At 45.5% G+C, this 19,654-nt stretch overlaps 1 protein-coding gene and 1 long non-coding RNA gene across 7 annotated transcripts in view; one reads left to right on the top strand and one right to left on the bottom strand.

The window, feature by feature from the left end:
* LOC146200263 (coiled-coil domain-containing protein AGAP005037) overlaps positions 1 to 19,654 on the bottom strand; it is a 344,563-nt gene that overhangs the window by 85,270 nt on the left and 239,639 nt on the right. For all 6 annotated transcript variants that reach the window (XM_084595461.1, XM_084595456.1, XM_084595457.1 and 3 more), the window contains 4 exons: positions 8,113 to 8,311; positions 6,773 to 6,920; positions 5,794 to 5,929; positions 2,823 to 2,915 (listed from right to left, as the gene is read on the bottom strand). In XM_084595461.1, coding sequence (XP_084451587.1) covers positions 2,823 to 2,915; positions 5,794 to 5,929; positions 6,773 to 6,920; positions 8,113 to 8,311 — 576 coding nt within the window. The remainder of the gene's footprint in view (positions 1 to 2,822; positions 2,916 to 5,793; positions 5,930 to 6,772; positions 6,921 to 8,112; positions 8,312 to 19,654) is intronic.
* Positions 1 to 19,654, top strand: part of LOC146200264 (uncharacterized) — a 186,890-nt gene that overhangs the window by 68,382 nt on the left and 98,854 nt on the right. The window lies entirely within an intron of this gene.

Here is a 19,654-nt window from a genome sequence, read left to right as displayed (position 1 = left end):
GGTCCTTACCGACGCCATGAGCATACGGTCCTAAAAGCTGTAGTGTGTATCTTGTGTAGTTTATATAAACTGACGAAAATGCCAGTCTGTAGCCTACGCAGATCGATGGGCTCTACAGTGTTTAGTTTACGGTGGGGCGGTGGCCACATCATAGATTCCCATACCGAGGCATAACGTTAAGCTCCGTTTAAGTGTGTGTCCTCGTTGCCTCCCACTCCCTAATGTTTGCTTCCTCAGTCCCACGTTTTGTATGGAGAAGAAGGGTTGCCGTGATCGCCTGCACGTACAAAAGCTCGCAAATCGCAAAACTACGGCCTCGGTGTGATCACTGGCTAAGTTCGACATAGTCCAGCGCCATGCTTCACCTAATGCGTGCTCTTCTGCACATGTGATCATATTTGCCTTCAAAGTAAGAAAAAAAAAAGCGCACATCAACGAATACCATGATACACATTGGACTTTTGTGGCACTTTACTATTCTGCAAAATAGCTGCAAGGGTTAAATTAGGATTTGCCTCCAAGGAAACCTTTCGATATCAAACCTTGAGTGAAAAGTAATTGTTCCTCTTGTGAAAATTTTCTGTCAGCACATAATCTTCAAAAAAATATACTTTGGAAATACCAGGAAGGGTACCAGCCTTCAGTAGGCTGTTTATTCCTGGTAAGACAAAAAATAGGCGAAGGTTTAACCCCGCTAAACCTAAATAACCAAAGCAAAAACTTGGAAGTTTGGCGAGACGAGCTTCAAGTTCTTTCGAGGGCTCGGCGGCCCCTTTCGCTCGACCCGCCTCTCTTAGTCTCTATGTGGCAACCTCTCGGCTAGCTACGTTCACTGGATGATCTGTTTCAGCCTGTAGTCTTCGCAACCTTTGAGACGCAGACAGTTCACGAGGCATGTAGCCTAGATCACCGATGACGGCTGATGACGTTAAATTGTGGAGAGCTGTTGAGATCTAATGCTACCAGCTAAGAGGCAGCGGAGGCTATCGAGAGAAAGCTGACGGCACGCCTCCAGCGTAGCTTGGGTTGAGGGACGTCATGGTTGTCACATCAATAGGCAGAAGCGAGCGCGCGGTTACCGCGGTTTCGGCGGCGGTGGCGGCGGCTGCGTGACGTCATAACTGCTACGTGGTTTCTTCTCGATTCAAGGACAAACACGCGGACAAGGCCAGCAAGCTATGGAGGGCAGTAATAAAATTTTTCACTTTTAAAAAGTGCGCGCTGTTATAAGCCAGCAGCAACACGCTATATCACAGCCTGCACAGCTCGAGGATAGAAACTCGTCGCTTAACGCTGAAATGTGCTATGGCACTTCGCCGTCCGTTCGCCGTTTTTTGTTTGTTGCCATTCAGCATGCAATGTATCCACACTGAACCGCGGCCTTTGAAGTCATTCGGCTTGATCTGTTTTATTATTTTTTTTTGCGTGCAGTCATCTGTGCACTTTAATTGCGTTATGCCATGACTGCCGATGGCAGCCAGACAGCGGAGAGAATCTCGGGGCTTTAACACATAGCATGGGTTCACAACAAAACATCCAGGGAATAAGCACTGGCACATTCTTTTAAGAAGCGCAACAGTGAAGAAAGCGAATTTTTGAAAACAAGATCTCGATTTCGTCACACTAATTATCTTCTCTAAGATGACACAGTGTTGCGCTGCTTAAGAAGACATGTTATGTGTACACTTCATGCAGTACGTTCAATCGTCATGCACTCCGTTCGCAAGCGAAACACATTGAACGTTGGAGTTACACCAAACCCCGATTCTAGGCCGCACTTCATGTAATGGCCGCCGCCCTCTCCGATTATATTTGGCTTCTGTAACGGATCACGGCTCTTCCTCCTTTTCAATTGCCAATGACTATCGATGCAGGTCTCGAAGCAAACACATCTATTTACTCTATTCGAGCAAAACAACCACATCCTCACACGTCGCAGAGACTACAAAGCACAAGGCGCGAAGCGCGCTAGGTTCTCATCGGTGGGTTCACTTGTATGCATATAGAGAATATTGAAACACCTTGCTTCCGTTAGTGGACTACTTACGACGTGCCCTGAATAACGTGAGAAAGATAATGTCAAGCTGCAATATTCACGTCATTAAGTGTGTACACATAACACTGCGTTGCCTCGAAGACATGACCAAGGGTAGTTTCCGGTGTAAATGTTCGGGCGACAAGTTACTCCTGTCCAACCACAGAACCACTCTGCTACTCGTCCAGGCCAATTATTGTTGGATTCAGTGGCCGTGTCAGTTTCTTTCTCGGGAAGGATGCTAACTCATATATTACATCGGTAGACACTCTCTTTTTAATCTTCTTTCAGCTGAAGTGAGAATAATGTTCATAAAAATGTCTGGGCTATACATTATTTTGAAAGACCTCAAATCTCAGGCAGAACAATATGTTTACAAGTGACACGTTATTCCTAAGCCTTGAAACACTGTCACAACTTCAACTTCAGAGGCAATAAAGAAACATTCACGTTAGGTCAATCGCTCATTAATTTATTCAAACTAGCGTAGAGCGTCCCTCTGATATATGCGGTTACTGGTACCGGCAGTAAATATTGCATACGTCTCCGGTTACTTCTATTTCGCCAGTGAGTAACGGGGCGAGACCTAAATCGTCAAACAGGAGTTATTGTTCGACGTAGTTTTAATGTGGACGCAAATTCAAATCTAATCGGCGAGGTATAGTTAGTAAGTAGTGCTGGTAGGACGTGTTCAGTGCATTGGTAATGGGAGGCGGTGAGAGAGGCGGCAAGCAAAGCTGGCTGCCGCGGGGGGATAGAGAGAGATATATAGAGTGAGCTCACTGACCGGCGGCGGTCACAAGCAGCCCAGGCTGCCTCTTCTCCGGGCTCAGCGCCACTGACGAGTAGGTCATTCCTCGGGGAAGGGTTTGGGAGTAGCCTGCAGCAAGTGGCAGCGGCACAAAAAGAAACAAGCAGCACAGTCATTCCATGCGGGTCATTAACAGGGTGCGTGTGAAAGGGGAGGAAGTGGGTGGAGGGTGCAAAGTGAGAGGCACGTGGGAATGAACAGAATCCGCGCCATAAAGCAGCAACAGAAGGCGTGGCTAGCGGAGTGCCGTGCAATATAAAAGATGGCTTTGCGCGAACTGTTAGTGTAGTGGAGTAAAAAAAGTGTAAAAAGAACACATTTGGCGTCTTGAACTGTGCGAGTAATATGCGCTCCTGGACGTTGGTTTTTCATTCAATGCCTTTTCACATTGCCGCGTCGCATCGACTGGGAGTTGCGCCCCTTACTTTCGCTTTACTTTGACTGCCCTTTAAGTATCGATAACCATTTATGCTTTATACTTGCTGCATTTACAGTTAGTGATCCTATGGCTGGCTTTGTGTCTTGATAATTCTTTATTTCTTCTTACATCCATTGCCTTAAGCAATTTCGCCTTGTTTGGCGCGCCATGTTGAATCAGCTGACGACGACCGCTCGCTGATGTATCTTCTGACGAGCGCTCGCTTCGGGTGTAATGCTTTACATCTTTCACGTTCATTAATTACAACCCTTGGCTGGTACTAACAGAAAACTGGCCGAAATTACATTGTGGTGTAACTGAGGGCTGAGGAAAATATTAGCAGCCAGATTGTTTGCACGACTCCATTCCAACTACGGCGGCAGCCAATGGGCTTCTCGACTATGAAGGACGGTCACTGCCCTAATCTATGGCCAACAATGACTCGCCAGGTTCAACTCGGCTGAACTTGGTTATACGGAGCGAAAGCTCGCTTAAGAATGGTTACTTGCCGCTGAAGTCACTTATTCTCCAGGCGAGACTAGGGTTCATCTGTTTCGGCAGCTATTCATTCTCTTGCTCTCCCCTGGCCAACTCAGCTTCATGGAGCGCTTTGTCAAGGGGATCTAAAATATGAAGTAGGGCGGCGCCTTCGATACGTAGTCGAAGAGCTCGTTCCGACAACTGACCCTATGGGCTGCCCCAGTATCTGCCGAGATTGCGCGAGTAGTCACGTGGTAGGCCGCCGCAGCAGGATGGAACGAGAAGTCGGCGCGGCGAGTGGCACAGCTGTGGCGAGTCACATGGTATGACATCACGGCCGCGCCTCCGCGAAGCTGGCTCAAGGTCGTTTTTTCTTTCCGATGTGACCATCAATTGTTTGTCATCGTTTCTAGCGGACCGGCAATTGCATAGTCTTCCACTGTGCCTGCTGCAGCCATTGCATCACGGCATATCCACTAAACTGGCATTTCCCAACGTGGCCCTCTGCTGCACAAGCTGCCTTCCTTCCCTCGCCGTTCGCTTCGCTCATCTAACTAGCCCCTACCCTTCAATTCCAATGCCAGACGCATGGCTCGCTTCCTAATGAACGTTTGCATTTGTCTACTCGGCGTCATGTGGCGACACTTTTGGAGGCGATTATTTCATACAGCTGCTGGCGCTGCTGTCAAGCGATCTTCTATACAACGAACCCTCACGGAAAGTGGAAGTCACCAATTTGTTTGACGATTTACCGAGGTATGGGCGTACAGTTGTAGACTACGTACTATCATGCCATGCGCAAGGAAGGCCGGATGTTTGCGAAATAGTTTAATAATGATTTGAGGAGAGGGCTCGCCTTGCCATAATAACCGCCGCACATGAATAGCACTGAACTCGCAGCGCAACCTAGTATCCAAGTTTCTGCCTCAAATCTGGGTACTAGCGCTGTACAACCGTTATGTGCTTTCCTCTTGAGTAGTATTTGTAAACTGCCGTTTATGAGTTGACAGTGGCTGCCAAAGACACTCCAGCCCACCCGCGTCCTCCTGGTGGCTTGTGTTTTCGGAATAATGTTCCGGATTCCTGCCTCATGACCTCTCAGGCACTTCCCCTACTTAGAATGTTGCACATAAAGTTTCTTCATGCTACTTATAATCGTCACGGTTGTACTGCACATGCGTGAGAAGACGCAACCTAAGTTCTGGTTCACAACCGTACGCACTTAACTACTAATTTTCAGTGGAGAGGGGGGGGGGGGAAGGGGGCAACAGCACTAACAGCCTGCAACACACCCGAAAGCGCGGAAGACACGCTAAAAGCAACGCGCTAAGGCTAGCGAAGTATGCGCTCGCTAAGGCGACGTCTCGTTGTAACGAATTGTTACGCGGAAGGAATGTGAGTCACGAGCATTAAGACATTAAGAAGTAAACACGCAGTTTGCAGTGCAAAGCGTTTACGATATCAGCAACGCATGCTCACTTCTTCCTGAATCACTTTTAGGAGACCGCGAACAGAATTCAATTTATTGCAGCCTTTCGCGGAGCCTTCAACACGTTGAGCAAATACTAGCTCTCTCGATGGAAAAGCAGTGGTAAGCTACATACTAAGCAACAACTTAGCGTCGAATCCGTGTTTTAGTACTCTTTATTTTTATTTATTTTTGCGCAGCCGGCTTAACAGATTCGCTTAACAGAAGCAAAACGCATGCGACTGCACTTCGAGAGTTTCGCCAAATTTTCACTCGAACATGCAGACGTTTGCGCTTGAGGCAATGGATAATGTTCTGAATATCTGCAAGTGGTACGGCTCTGAAGAATCCCCGCATCAATTTCACGGGTCGCAGACAAACGGGCATAATACATCAAAAGCTTCGCAGAAAACGATAGCAAACGTTCTCTTGATGTCCGCCTGAAGTGAAAACGGTAATTATATGGTGAGGTAACGTCACGCACGCGCGCTCAGGAACTCATTGTCCCGTTAACACCTTTTCGATCCACTGCCGACCTGCAAGGACACCTTGACGCTGGGATGGAAAGAAGACGCACTGACCGGGGCTCGGCTTGGGCCTCTCCTGTGGCGCAGGCGAGAAGGGGCGGATGGTGGCGCCGTGAGGAAGTGTCTGTGTCCGGGCAGGAGGAGGGTAGGCCGGCACGCCGTAGTATCCCGCCCCTTGAGATTTGCTCGCCTGGAGAAAAAAAAAAAAAAAGAAAGAAAATAAAACATGCGTGCACGTGAAGTTATTGCACGGCTGAGAAATTTCCAAACTAATATCTTCGCTGCCGCTGCCCTCTCTATGAATTGGAAGGAACAAAAACAGCTCTTTCCCGCGTGATTCATGAACCTCTAGTTATATCTTGTCCGACGCTTTCTTTTCTGTTTTCTCTAAATATCTGCGTAGTTTGAACGAGGGCGCATTTCCGCTTTACCGTAACTTTTGTTTCCAAGGATAAAAAGCCTTCGAAAGTGTCAAAATGGCCGATTACTTTCCAGGATAGAAAGCCATCGAAAGTGTCAAAATGGCCGATCACTTTCCAGTGTGAGCGAATAAAATGTAAAGAAAGCAAGACAATGAAAAAAAAAAACGCCCGCAAAAGAGAAATATGCAAATAGCGAAAAAAAAAAAAAACAACAGCAGTAACAGAGAAACGCCTAAGTGAAAGAAAATCTTAAACTTGGGCACCCTGTTACCGACCGTTCTAAAGCCAATGTCCATTTCCTTAGAAACTACTCGTTATGCTGCGCTTCTGTTAGAAAACCAACTGCGCAGCTACAGGCTTGCTACATTAACAGGTAGTTAGGTTACATTTGCAGCTACCGCGTTCGCAATGCGCCTTCAGTGAAGGGTTCCTCACTGGATAAGTATAAAGTCTTGGAATCAACACATTTAATACCGCAACAATATTTCTAAGAGGCTGACCAAGTGGTCGTGATAGCGAATAGCGTCACAGAATTAGCAATCTGAGCTCGGATAACTTGGCAGCGGAAGCAGTGCCGCGACAGCTGAGCTCGGGTTCGACTAGTGGCTCACCTTGGCCCTGTGGATGTGCTGGTTCTGGTACTCCGAATCGAACTCCGGCTCCGAAAAGTAGCTCATGTCCTGGTCGTACGTGCTGTAGACGCCTCCGTCGTTGACATCTTGCTCGTAGATGCGTATCACAGATCGATCTCGGATGTCCCTGTTGAAGAAAGAGAAAAGAACGTAAATTTACATTATTGGTTCGCACAAAATTTCCGTTCACAGCCGGGAACTTTGCATCACCAAGTTTGACAGGCAACTAGGCCAAAGCCAGACGTTCAGTAAGGACTACCTCTTTCTTTTTTTCTTTTTTTAGAGTGATAGAGAGGGAGCGAGATAGCGTTTGGTGTCGCAAGCATGTTTTTCACTGTTTTCCAGCTTATGTCCGCTTCGCCTTCGCTGAAAATGACGTAATTGCAACCTAACGACAAAAATTTCTCAAAACGACTGTACTTTAAGGAGCCCCTTTGGTGTCCTCTGAAGTGTTAGAGTTGAAAAGGGGATGGTTACCAAAATGTTTCCTTTATAAGCAGACGCCGGCGCATACGCCGCCAAATACAGGCGCCAACAACAGTGATGCAACGTGCCTTGCTACCCGGCGTTAATACAGTGCAGGCCATTTCGAAAAGTCTCAGCTATTTACACGGCTGAAATGACATCAAGACTACTTTGGTTTCTCAAAAAGCTTCTTTCTCCTGTCATTGCAGCCCGCGGATGGTCTAAACCGCTGCCTCCAAATGGCTGTGGCAAACCTCTCACTGAGCATGGCGAAACCTAACATGCAGTTCTCAAGTCCCATAAAAACAATTTCTTGAGACTTTGCGGCTGAAACAGGCAAATGTAAAGGTGCACATCCACATTCGTGTCACGCGACTTTCCTCTTGCGCACGAGTTGACAAAAGATGTGAAAGTCTGAAATGCGCAAAAAGCTATAAAACTTTGCGACCAGCGCACACAGCCTCGAAGTAAAGGGTGTGCTCAACCCTTCCCAATGCGCGATGTACAGTGCAGCCTTCAAGGTGCCACTTGAACGATGCAGTACAACGAATTTCTCCTCGTTGTGGCGAATAAGTAATGCGCGAGCAGCATATAGCTGAAAAAGAGAAGGACGCGATCAGTGCGCGCCCAGTTTACTGCCTTCTCTGCGTGCCGCGTCTACAGTTATACTGCCTACAACGCCCGTTCATCGACCAACCCCGGTTTGAAATCTACAAGAAAATTCAACTTCATCTTGTCTTCCATGTTGCAGAAACTGATGTGGTGACCTCTACAGGTAAAACGCGCAATATACATAGACACTTGCCACCTGCAATCTGCGATAAAAGTACCGGTGAGACTAAGAAGTTGCCCACCTGAGGTCCTCGAGCTCGTAGAACATGTCCTTGGAGGGGTCGTGTATGTAGATGCGTATGTGCGGCGAGTCGAGGTACTCCATGGTCAGCTGCTTGGGGAAGGAGCGCACGAACAGCGCCTTCACCGTGTCGATCGACGTGATCTCGTTCGGCAGCAGGGCCCGCTTTGTCTCGCTCCGATACTGAAGGAACACCAGGCCTGCGACAGCCGCGCATGCGTCACTCGCTCTCTCTCTGTGCCCTTTCTCTTCTTCGGTTTGTGTTTAGGCGTTATGACGATGGTGGGTAATACGTTAAGTCTAGCAAGATTCAAACACAATCCATCGCGCAGGCGCAGGCATGTTAGTAAGGTACGCGCCAAGGACTGAAACGCTCACACACAATGAGAAGTGATGCACTCCTTATAGGGTACAGTGCTCCTTGCCGAGTATATTAATTAGTTTGCAGTTTTAGACTGATTCAGAAAGCGTGGAAACATAATTTTAAAAATCTGTTCACAAAACTCAAAGCGTATTATCTGATGTATGGGTTGAAGGTTGGCTCGCCATATTGAATGCCCTTTCACATTTTTCGAGATTTTTGCATGAACCGCTGTAACTATCGACTTTTCACCCAGCTCAGTGGACACACACAGGAGTGTACATACATAAGTGCGGTGGCTGCTGGGAAAGCAGCCCAAGATTGAATATGATCCTTATTGACCCTTTAAAATGGTGACATCTGATTTAGGAACAGGAATGTTGCCGAAAAACGTCGGAACACAAATGTTTCCTTCTTTTGGTAAACACTTGATTCAATAAAGCGCGATAACAAAACGGACCTCCGAAAAGACCAACGTTCCTCTCAAGAATGGTGATCAGCTTGTCAACACAAATTATTTGCATCGTGTTCCCTAACGAGTGATGTATAGAATACTGTAGAAGCCCTCGAGGTACTATTTAAACCAACAGCACCCATAATCACTGCCTATTTCTCCAGCAAAGCAAATAAAAGGAAATGAATAAGTTCAGTTCAGCTTTATTCTTTAAAAGCCTTCTTTTCAGCGGGTGTTAGTTACATAAGAGGTGGGAATATATCTGAAATTCGAACAAATTGCAATTAGTACTTAACATTGAAAATAATCTGTCATACGCGCTCTATAGATAATGCTGTTCGACGATACTGTTGACTTTTGCTGTCGCATAATGTTCCAATTCAATCAGGTTCATCAGCAACGTGTTTCTCTTATGATCCGACACAATCAATAGAATCTTCGGAATAATGATACACGAAATACAACAGCCATTACTGTCGGCAAAGGGAGACAGGTATATCAAACTCTAACTGCATAACCTCACCATATTAAAATAACCTTGATAAATCGGACTTAGGACATTTACGACTTTATCCTGGCGGCTCGGATATGATTTCAGCTCAGAAACGTTAATTACAAAAGAGCACAGACTATCGGGAACACTTAACCGAAAAATATATATTTTTATCTTATTTCTCTTTGCGAAAACATCGACGTGCAGGGAACGCTTTACCAACACTAATTTAGGACGGTAAAGTGAAACTAAGTCTGCTCGAAGATTCGGATATGCGATAAGTGCTCAGTAACAGCTCCCTCCTTAGCTGTGGTTATTAACAAACGATCAAGTTGAACGATAATGCGTACATGTAGAAGTTTAGAGAGCATTCATTTAAGATGAGCGCACACCAGTTCAATGAAGCCCACTACAGCAGGAATGTGCACTCAAAACCAAAATTTGTGACAGTTCAGTCGCAGAAAAAACTCTTTCTTTTAGCCATGGCGCACAACCTGACACCGACTTGCACTCTGCCGTTTTCCGGCACTAAATCTCAATGTGCTGGCTTTGATTTTAGGTAACATGTAAAGGTTCGGACAAATTAACTAGTAACTAATATTTTAAGTAAAGTATTAAAGGGATCCTGCAACAATATTTGTGGTAATAATGCAATGCAACAAACCCTTAGAGGTGGTCAATGTGAGTATTCGAGTCAAATTTAAAAGCTAAGCATGGACCCAACAATTTGTAAATAATTAAACAAAGGTGCTCTTAGCCACCGTCCACAACCGATTAGGGCGACACCTCACCGCACTTCCTCCCCGAAGACGCTATAGGGGCTTGTTTGGTGCGCTGTCTTAGTGCTCACGGGTGAGGCGGACGGGTGCCGCCGCGACCTGTTTTCCTTGTTTTCTTGCGCGCTGGCGCGGAGAGGAGACGCGTCATTTTTGGACACCGATATCGTTGGCTTTAGTAAAGTGATAGTTAAAAAATGTTTGCGTTGCGGTGATGGAATAGTGACTATGCAGGTGCATTTTCTTTGGTTTCAGTAAATAGCGTTTTACGGTCACTTTAACAGGGGTGGAAGCAGGTTCGAGCATTTTGGAGCAGCTTTGGAGCAAGAAACGAGAATTTTGGAGCATTTTAATTATGTTTTGGAGCAAGTTTATAAGGTCGAACACCTTTGATAACTGCAGTTTTCTCTTTCTAAAAAAAAAATAAACTTCAATCTAATTCAACTTCGCACTCATCTCTGACAAGACAAACAGCCAAAGCATGTAAAGATGCATAATATAACACAGGCTGACCTGAGCAACAACTTAGAGAAGACTGGCAGGAAACAGAAAACGCTTGCTGGTGCACTTCATAACTGAACACCTAGTCTTATATACCTAATGCGTTTACCTATTTTGACTTGATAGATTCAAATGTCGGGCCTACTCCTTGGATGCGCGCAAGTGCCACTAATTTAGAGTTCAGACTAACGGGCATGACATTTGCACTCTCTATTTTGTGCATATCCATTTTGATCCCATGTCTGCACTGATATATTTCAGCGCACTGGTCGGTAGTGCCTTCAGGAAAGATAGATGGTACTGAAAGGTAGCCTTTTCATCTTTCAGCTTTTTTACTTCACTGCCTCCTGTCAATAGTTTATTCTTTGCTTGAGTAATGCTTGGGGGTCATTTTTAACATCATGGTATAGGCCCTGCACGGCTTTCCAACACTCTTGAGAAGCTTCTATAGTGAACGACACCTTTAGCGTACCAACCCATAATGCTTCAAGTATGATTTTGTCTGCCGTAGGCCTGACAAGCTTGTTACTGACAAAGAAGCTCGATGGTCTTGCTTTCACAGCAGGACCATTAGAATAACTCATGCAGTTTTTGCAGTCGGACAAGTTTGCTAACGGCTCACAGTAATTTGCGCTATCTGCTTTGCTTGCTGCTTTCGCTTTTCTGTCTACCAGCAATGCTGTGAGAGGTGAATGCTGTGAGGAGGTGCTATGTCACGTGCAAAGTGCTTCTTTTTCGCAAATAATTCCCTCTAATCGCCAGTGGATGATACTAAATTTACTTGCGAAAAAATGTTTATTATGCTCCATGCTTCGTCCCTTACAAAAATTTCATTTGTATTGAGCCCGTGCAAGATGCACGGGTATCTTTGTCCTCAGTGCTGTGAAATTGTTCCCGTGTTCTGCTAAATTTGATAGCAGAACATCAAGGCAGCCGAGTTGAAGCAGGAGCAATATTGCATTTTGGAACAGTATGGAGCAGGAAAAGCAGTTTGGAGGAGAATGGAGCGAATGGAGCAGCACTTCCACCCCTACTTTAACCGTTTGTACATTTCCGCACACCGATGCACCTGTCTCTGCCTCCAGGTGCCAAAGAACAAATGCTATTTTGTCCAAAGGAATCAGCGATAAGTCCTATACTGCGCGAGGTCCGCGCTCACCAGTGGGCGGGGCATAGCTGCAGCCTTCATTATTTTGGAGTGACCACGACAAACTTGTGCAAGTTACGAGAACGCAATGCACACTGAGAAACTGAGCGGAAAGCGATGTACACGTGAGAAAAAAAATCACTGCAAAATCATCTTTAAAGCATCATCTTTCAGTTACAGTAACTAATAAAGAAGTTGCCAATTCCACAGACATAGCAGGCGGAATAGCCCTAGTTCGTACGAGTACCTCTGTATGTCTGTCCTGCTTAATGTACAAGTGAAAAGAAGTAAAGTAACACGCGGGGTTAGTAACGTTAACCTGACCACGCTGTCAACCATCCACGTGGTAAAAGAAGCCGAGGCGCTATTTTCTGTGCGTCGGTGCGGACGTTTTTTACGGACGACGAGAGTTAGGAGATGGGATCACGCCATATGTTAAGCAGAGGGACCACACCTTCACGCAAGGTTTCGAAACAGAGAAGCAACGACGACGTCTGGGACATAACCCTAACGTTCGACCAACCCCGAAATCTGAAACGAAGAGCCTTTAACCCCAACCCAGGCCAGCGCGATTCCATGCTCCAATTAGCGCGCTTTTTCGGGGACCATCGACCCGCTCACGAAACGTGCGTTGAATACGAAAGAAGAGTTCAATAAATGATGTCCCAGAAAGTATGGCAGTCACCGTTTCATGCGTACCTGTGCACTTAAACGAATTGCCGCGCTCCAATCGATCGGTATACTTAATTCGCAAGAGCACCACTGGGGTGATCAAAAGCTTCTCTTAGGGGCGTTACAGTATTAACGCTTACCATGTCTGCCCCAAAGTTCCAAAAAGCATTTCTGAATGACCGCCATTACTGGCTGCATGATTAAAGCGACGAGTATTTGCTCACGCCTCATTTAGTGGTTCAAGAAAAAAAAAATGGAGAGAGGCTATGGTCTTGAACCAAATCACTCCACAGTTCAGCGTGCCTATTTTTGCGACCTGAAGCTCGCAGAGGTTTCGAGTTTTCAAATTAGCGAAAAAACAAATGTCTCGAGCACTCGGCTAATAAAGATTCCAAATATGCCGCCGCAGATCCGAATTCCGCCCACCTCGCACGATCAGGAGAGTCGCATGCAGGAAGCATTCACGCAGGACTTTCGCCAATAACTTAGGCGCTACCTAATTTCGATTTTTTGAATGCTTCACTGCACGCCTGAGAAGCAAATCTAGAGACCTTAAGACGCTCAACGGAGAGGATATACACGACAGAGGATAGCTCCTCACTCGACTATTTTTAGATGTTACACCGTTGCTACGTTTCGTTACTACTACTTCAAAGTAGCGCAGCATGAACTGTTTGCGTAACGCTAATTGGACTTGCGTTTCAAGCCTCTTTTTTATTTTCTTTGTTTCCCCCTTCACAACATAATTTGTAACTTCACTAAAACCTCCGTCTTGATAACAAGATAACAAAAGTAAAACGGGGTGCGCGAGCGGTAGACAAATTTATCGCACCCTACCCTCAATTTTTTTTTTTTTTTTTTTTTTCATTTTTGAACATCCCGAGTGAAGCTGCACGTCTTCCGTCAGGCAGCGCTTTTAAGGGGCCAATCAGGGAGTTATCATTGGCAAACATTGTGCCGAAGGAATTGGTTATTCGTGGCCCGCGCTTTCGGCTTTGTGAAGGATGTGACCACTTTCACCGTGTGCGATGGTACGACTGGGGTGGTTCGTTGATGCTCCTCAGTAACTAATCACGGAGTTCCGCTGATAAATCCTGGGAAAAGGCATTGAAATCGCCCCTGACGGATACTGAACTCAGAAGCACGTGTGCCCAAGTTCCAACGGCTTAAGGCGAGTATAAAGACTGCAAGGTGTGTCTGGCGGACCTTGTGGCTGTCTACGCGCAATTCACCTGATAAAGTGCACAGGAAAGCAGTTTTGCCACCGGTCGCGTGTTCCGCTTACGTTTCGGTGCACCGTTACATTGTTGTTGAACAAGAAAAGAAGAACTTCCTATATAAATAGAGGGGACAAGAAGTGTTTTCTTTAGTCTGCGCTGATATATAAAGCATTTTGCGAGTGTGATCCAAACATTGAAACAAACAGCACCCAAAGAAGGGACGTGGGCCAGTATGCTGCCAGAAAACGCCCGCTATAAATGGGCTATGCCCGAGTTCGTTTCAGCTGGATACAAATCTCGGTATTTCTTAATCGTCCATAGCTATTCTCATGATAAGGAGATTAAAAAATAAAGCTTACAGGTCACTTCCGAAACTGCATTGAGAGAATGCGAAAGCATTAGCCCTCCTGCGATGTTTTTGTAATTTTTACTACTATTCAGTCTATTTCTCATCGCACAACACACGGGCACCTTGCTTTACGCCTCCATCGAAAAGCTGCCAAATAGGTTTGGTTTGGTTGGGTTTGGTTTAGGGGTTTAACGCCCCAAAATGACTCAGGCTATGAGAGGCGTCGCAGTGGAGGGCTCCGGCAATTTTGAACACCTGGCAGTTTTTACCGGGCGCTGATATCGCACACTACACATGCGCCTTGGTTTTCGCCTCCGTCGAAAAGCTGCCACCGCGGTCGCTTTTCGATGGAGACGGAAACCAAGGCGCATGTGTGCTGTGCGATATCAGCACCCGTTAAAAACTGCCAAGTGTTCAAAATTGCCGGAGCCCTCCACTGCGACGCCTCTCATAGCCTGAGTCATCTTGGGACGTTAAACCCCTAAACCAAACCAAACCCATTTTATTTTGTAATATTTCTATTTGTTTGCTCATTATTTATTTTTCTTTCTATTTTATTTCCTTCAATTTTTTTATTCTTTCAGATGGTTTTTATTTTTATTTACTGCCGTCATTAACTATCACCACAAGATATTTAAGAAATATCATTCTTTGTAACCGATAATTATTGGTTTACAAGAATGGACGGCGTGTTACCTGTTACATTTTCTGCGTGGACACCTGACCGCGCCGCAGGGAAAAGGAGCTCGTCCAGAAAGTGGAGTATGGTGGAAACCTACACTTAATATGTGAATTGGTTTATAACTAAAGCGACTGTACCCCCTTCTGGGTCTAAACCCCGAAGAGCGGGATAGTTCTCTCTCCCTCTTACAGAAGGGAAGGCCCGGAACCTGGCCGCACATTTTGATAGATTTTCAATAAGGGAGCAATAGCCTACTAATTCTTTTGCCTTAGTAAAACTACTCGGCTGAATTGGACGCGGCAAACGCAAAATTAGAAGCCAACGCTTAGCTCGGGCACTCTCGCGCTCGCGTCCAACGCGTGTAGAAATGGCGAGACAAAGGCCACAAGAAGTACAACGCCGTGTACTACCTAGGGATGTCATCATGGCCGCTCGAGACGCCAGCTCATTGTTGACGTAGACGCCTCCAGAGGGCGACATCGAAGCCCTGTAGTCTTCCTTGTACCGATTTCCTGACGGATAAACGGGCCACGTTAGATATGCGACGGCCGCAAGGGGGAGCAGCTAGTGCAACCGCGAGACTAGGGCGCCATCTGTCCCTCACAAGGACTCGGCAATGACTGCGTGCATGCATGCTGATTAGGCCATGCCATTTACACGCTCGAAAAGCGTCATGCACTTTCACGCACACACTTCTGTGACTGCACGTGTAAGGGTCCCTTTAGCTCGGGGAAATCACGAAGAAGGAAAAGAAACTGCACGGGCCTGCTACTGACACTGTAGCTGAGCCACCTCCGCTGCATCGTGCGGACGGAAGAGAAAATAAAAAAAGAAAGAAAGAAAAGGAAAGAATAGGGAGAGAAAGACACGCGTCGCAACAGCCTCGTACACCCGAAGCAGTGGCGGGTGCAATTGCGGCCCACAACAGATACAAATCTGGCAGGCTAGCCTCCGCCGCAAGCGGCGGTGACCTACCAGTCTCAGCCCGGCAAACTTGTCGAGAGTATCAACCAGCTGCAAGCCATGCTGGTTTTCTACGAACACCCACCACATAACCACATAACACAAAAATAAACAGGGATTCAGAAGTACAGAAACTGTACAGAGTTATTTTTAAACCAAGATGGTCATTTTTTTTTTCCGGCAAGTAACAAAGTTTTTGTGGGAACGCAGCAAGCTTTTTTTGGCCTGACAAACTGGTACATTCAAAACTTAGCGTTCGCGTCGCGTACCGCGACCCGAAGCATATCTCAAGCCCACTCGACACTTACGAAGTGGAAGAATAAGGGGGACACTTAGGCGCCCCCTATTATCAGGGTATGACCCGCCTGCAGCGCCCCTTGCGGTTCCTCATTTGCGTACACGCAATTTCCAAATTGTTTAGCCACTAATCCTTCGTCTCTGCCTCTATTATCTCGCACCAGGGCTGGGCAAGATACTTCGAAAAAGTATCTTCGATACCAATACTCTATACCCAGAAAAATTGCATTTCCGATGCCGAGACAAGCTACAGGATCTAAACCGAGTTTCGATACAGATACTCGGTACTATATCGTCGATACTTCGATACATCACTGAAATCCTAACATAATAAATGTGGTAATACGGTTAGCGGCATTAGGAAATTTTACCGTGCTTTCTGGAATCTTTAAAGCATTCCTATGCCGTAGTTTTTCTGAAAGGGCTTAACGAATGTGCCAATACGGAGTTTTGTTCGAGGAGCTGTCCTTGTCAGAAGTTCACTTTAAGTTGAAGCCATGGTTACAGATACGCGATTGCTTCCACAGGAAGCCTAGCGAAATATTTCTTTAAACTAATGCTCTTCATGCGAACCAACCAATTTTACGCTGACAAAATATGCACTCTACTTATCAAGACCAACTAGCCCGTCTTTCTACGTTAACAAAGGTGCAATCTGCATGCATTTGGAGAACAGAGCAGTTATATTGCCATTAGCGGGATAACAAACTTTTCAAGCGCTGCATATTGTTAAAAACTCGAAGGAAAACAAAATAAAATGGTTGAACGTTATTTAGTCCGGAAACAGCGCGATGAGGGCGTGCTAGAAGCGACACGAATGAGAAAACCTCTCTATGCATACGAACATGAGCACACCGCAATGTTGCATTCGATGAAGATGTATTGTATCAGCGTGTAAAAGTGAACCATAGTCGCGTTGACTCGAGCATCATATGAGGTAGTTAGGAAACTCGAGGTTCATTAAAGCCGCTGGAAAACTGCGGCTGGTTGTAGATAAAAGATAGAAGTATCTTTTTTTAACAGAAAGTGTCTAATATGGTGTCAATCAATTCGCATATTTCAAAAATTAAGAGTTTCTTTTTTAATACAAATATCTATACAAGTTTTATTCAAGGTTTGTTCAAATGTTTTTCGAAAAAAAAAAGTTGTTTAACGATGCATAATTTGTTATTCGAGCTGTGCTAGAAAATTACATTCATATCTTTCATGTCGTGCATTTCATAAAAACTTGGATGAAATATTTTTTCCAGAAAAAAAAAAAAGTCTAGTGGAAGCCTGCTCTATGTGCAGTTATAAAGGATGGATTTGTTTTCCGTCAAACGCCGTAACTACAAGAACGTGGTTAGCCGATTCCATCGTGGTGGACTGAGGCCTTAGAAGTTTGTGTTCTTTCCGTCAAGCAGAGACGGCACGCGGAGTCCAGGGGTTTGGGGTTGTGCATAGGTTACTGCGTCCGACAGCACACTGAGGGCACTGCTTCACAAGAAACGCGGATGGCAAAGGGTGGGAACAGCGAGTACAGCAGGGTGCGAGATCCCTACTGCGTTTTAGCCTTGCGTTTCCGCTTTGACCATATCTCTGTGTGTGTCTGTTAAAGGATTAGCAGCTTCGTGGTACGCACTCGGTGCTCAAAAGTAAAGCACCTCGTGAGCACCTACTTACCATTGCCTCCTTCAGTTTTAAAGAAAGGGAATCTGAAAATGTGGTTGACGTTGAGGGGCCGGGGCATTAGTAGGGAACTCAGGCGGTACTACAAGCCGAGCTATCTCAGGGCCTGTACTATCGTCTGAGCGAGCGCTGTCAACCCAAAGGATCCCACAGCGGTTTCATTATTTGAAGTTTTCTGTAGTATCGAGTATTTTCAAAATACACGATACTTTAAAAGTTTGCTTTCGATACCGATACTCCGACATTTTCATTTTTAGTACACGATACCTAATACTGATAGACAAAATATATCTAAAGACAGTATCGAAGATACATGTATCTTCGATACTCCGATACTTTCATTTTCAGCACACAATACTTAATACCGATACACAAAATGTATCTAAAGATAGTATCGAAGATGCATGTATCTTCGATACTTCCCATGACTGTCTCGCACATACTCCTTAGCATACAATTATAAGCTAGCACATTGTGTGCGGGGCCACCCGGCAAAAATATATACAGAAGGCCCACCCACAAATGTGACTGCGTGCCCTAGTAGTAGCGTGCTTTGCTCCGTATCGAAGGATTCCAGGAATGTCGCATTCCCATCTCGCCCTCCCATCTCAAAACGCTATCCGAATTAGCAACTGCTGCCAAACTAAACGTGTCATGTCACAGCGTGACATCATACCACACGCCCGCCTATCAGTGCCCAGCCATACCAACGGCCCCATTCTACGTGTCAGAGGCGTGCTCAGGATGTTTCGCCCACAAACGTTGATAGCGCTGGTTTTTCGGTGGAACGGGGACTTTAACGCTATAGTTTTAAGCACAACTGCAGCAACATTGAACCAAGCAAACAAATAAACAAAAACGCTTCGCCCCTAGAAATGTCCATTTGGAGTGGGCCGAATACAAAACAGTGCTGAGTACTGCGGAACAAAACAATGCTGTGTTCTACCTATATAGCTACAGCGGTTGTCCGAAGGACAAGCTCAAAACGATCGCGTTGGCGCTCAAGAGCCAACACTGTGCGAGTTCGTGACATGAGTGACTAATGTTCTAATTTTGGAAGCCCCTTCTCATTCAGACCCCCCGAGCACAATCTCATTGTGAACCAAAAAAGACTCTGTAAGAATTTGTTTTTGTTTTGTTTTTTAATAACGTTCAATTCTGCTGTGTTCCGATCCAAGTGGCAAAGAATATTTACTGAGCGCGATGGTATTATGGTAGAAAATAATAATCTAATATTAGTTTTTCTGGCCTCCTGGATAATAATTTGAAGGCGATTGAAAAAAAAAAATCTATGATGCACTAACCTAACGTAGACTTCGTACAGTGTCATTCATGTAGGCTACAAACGTCATACTGAGTCATATATTACGATAAAATACATGACATTTTATGATAATCTGTGACATTGCGCGGTATTTGCATGATATTTTATGATAAATCTTATGTAATTAATGCGTCTTAGAACTCTTTCAGATGGGGATGATTTGTTAATTTGTATATAGGCCTCTTTCCGGTTCTCGTTTTTCAGATACAAGTTGAAAGTAGACTAGCCATGGAGTGTATTTTAAACACAAAATAAAAATGCATTTGCTTCTAGGTCCGCTCCGATCTTTCATATAACTGTGCCTGGTTGGAAGATCGCAGTCGCTGGCAATCAGAGTGTGCTTTCGCCACCGGTAAACGAGGTTGAGCAGACAGCCTTCATAAGCAAATATCATAAAGCAAGGAAAAAGGGCCCATCATTAATATTATTTGAAGTTAGTGTTCGCGCGCGAGTGGTGCGTATTCAAAGCATAGCTTTTATGACAGTATACACCTCCGACGCTCATAAAAAAACGCCAATAATAGCACATCCAGCCTCTGTTTTCAAAATGCGAAACCGTGTCACAAATTCTTTATGAGCGCACTGGTTGCCCAGGTCACCACGTTTTTTTTTTTTTTTGCTTATTACTGGATGGGG

The sequence above is a fragment of the Amblyomma maculatum genome, chromosome 2 (genome assembly GCF_055883805.1).
Source record: "Amblyomma maculatum isolate TAMU_Amacu chromosome 2, ASM5588380v1, whole genome shotgun sequence".
Taxonomy (NCBI): Eukaryota; Metazoa; Arthropoda; class Arachnida; order Ixodida; family Ixodidae; genus Amblyomma; species Amblyomma maculatum.
The sequence above is the reverse complement of the archived record's forward strand: the minus strand, read 5'-3'. Positions and strand labels throughout refer to the sequence as shown.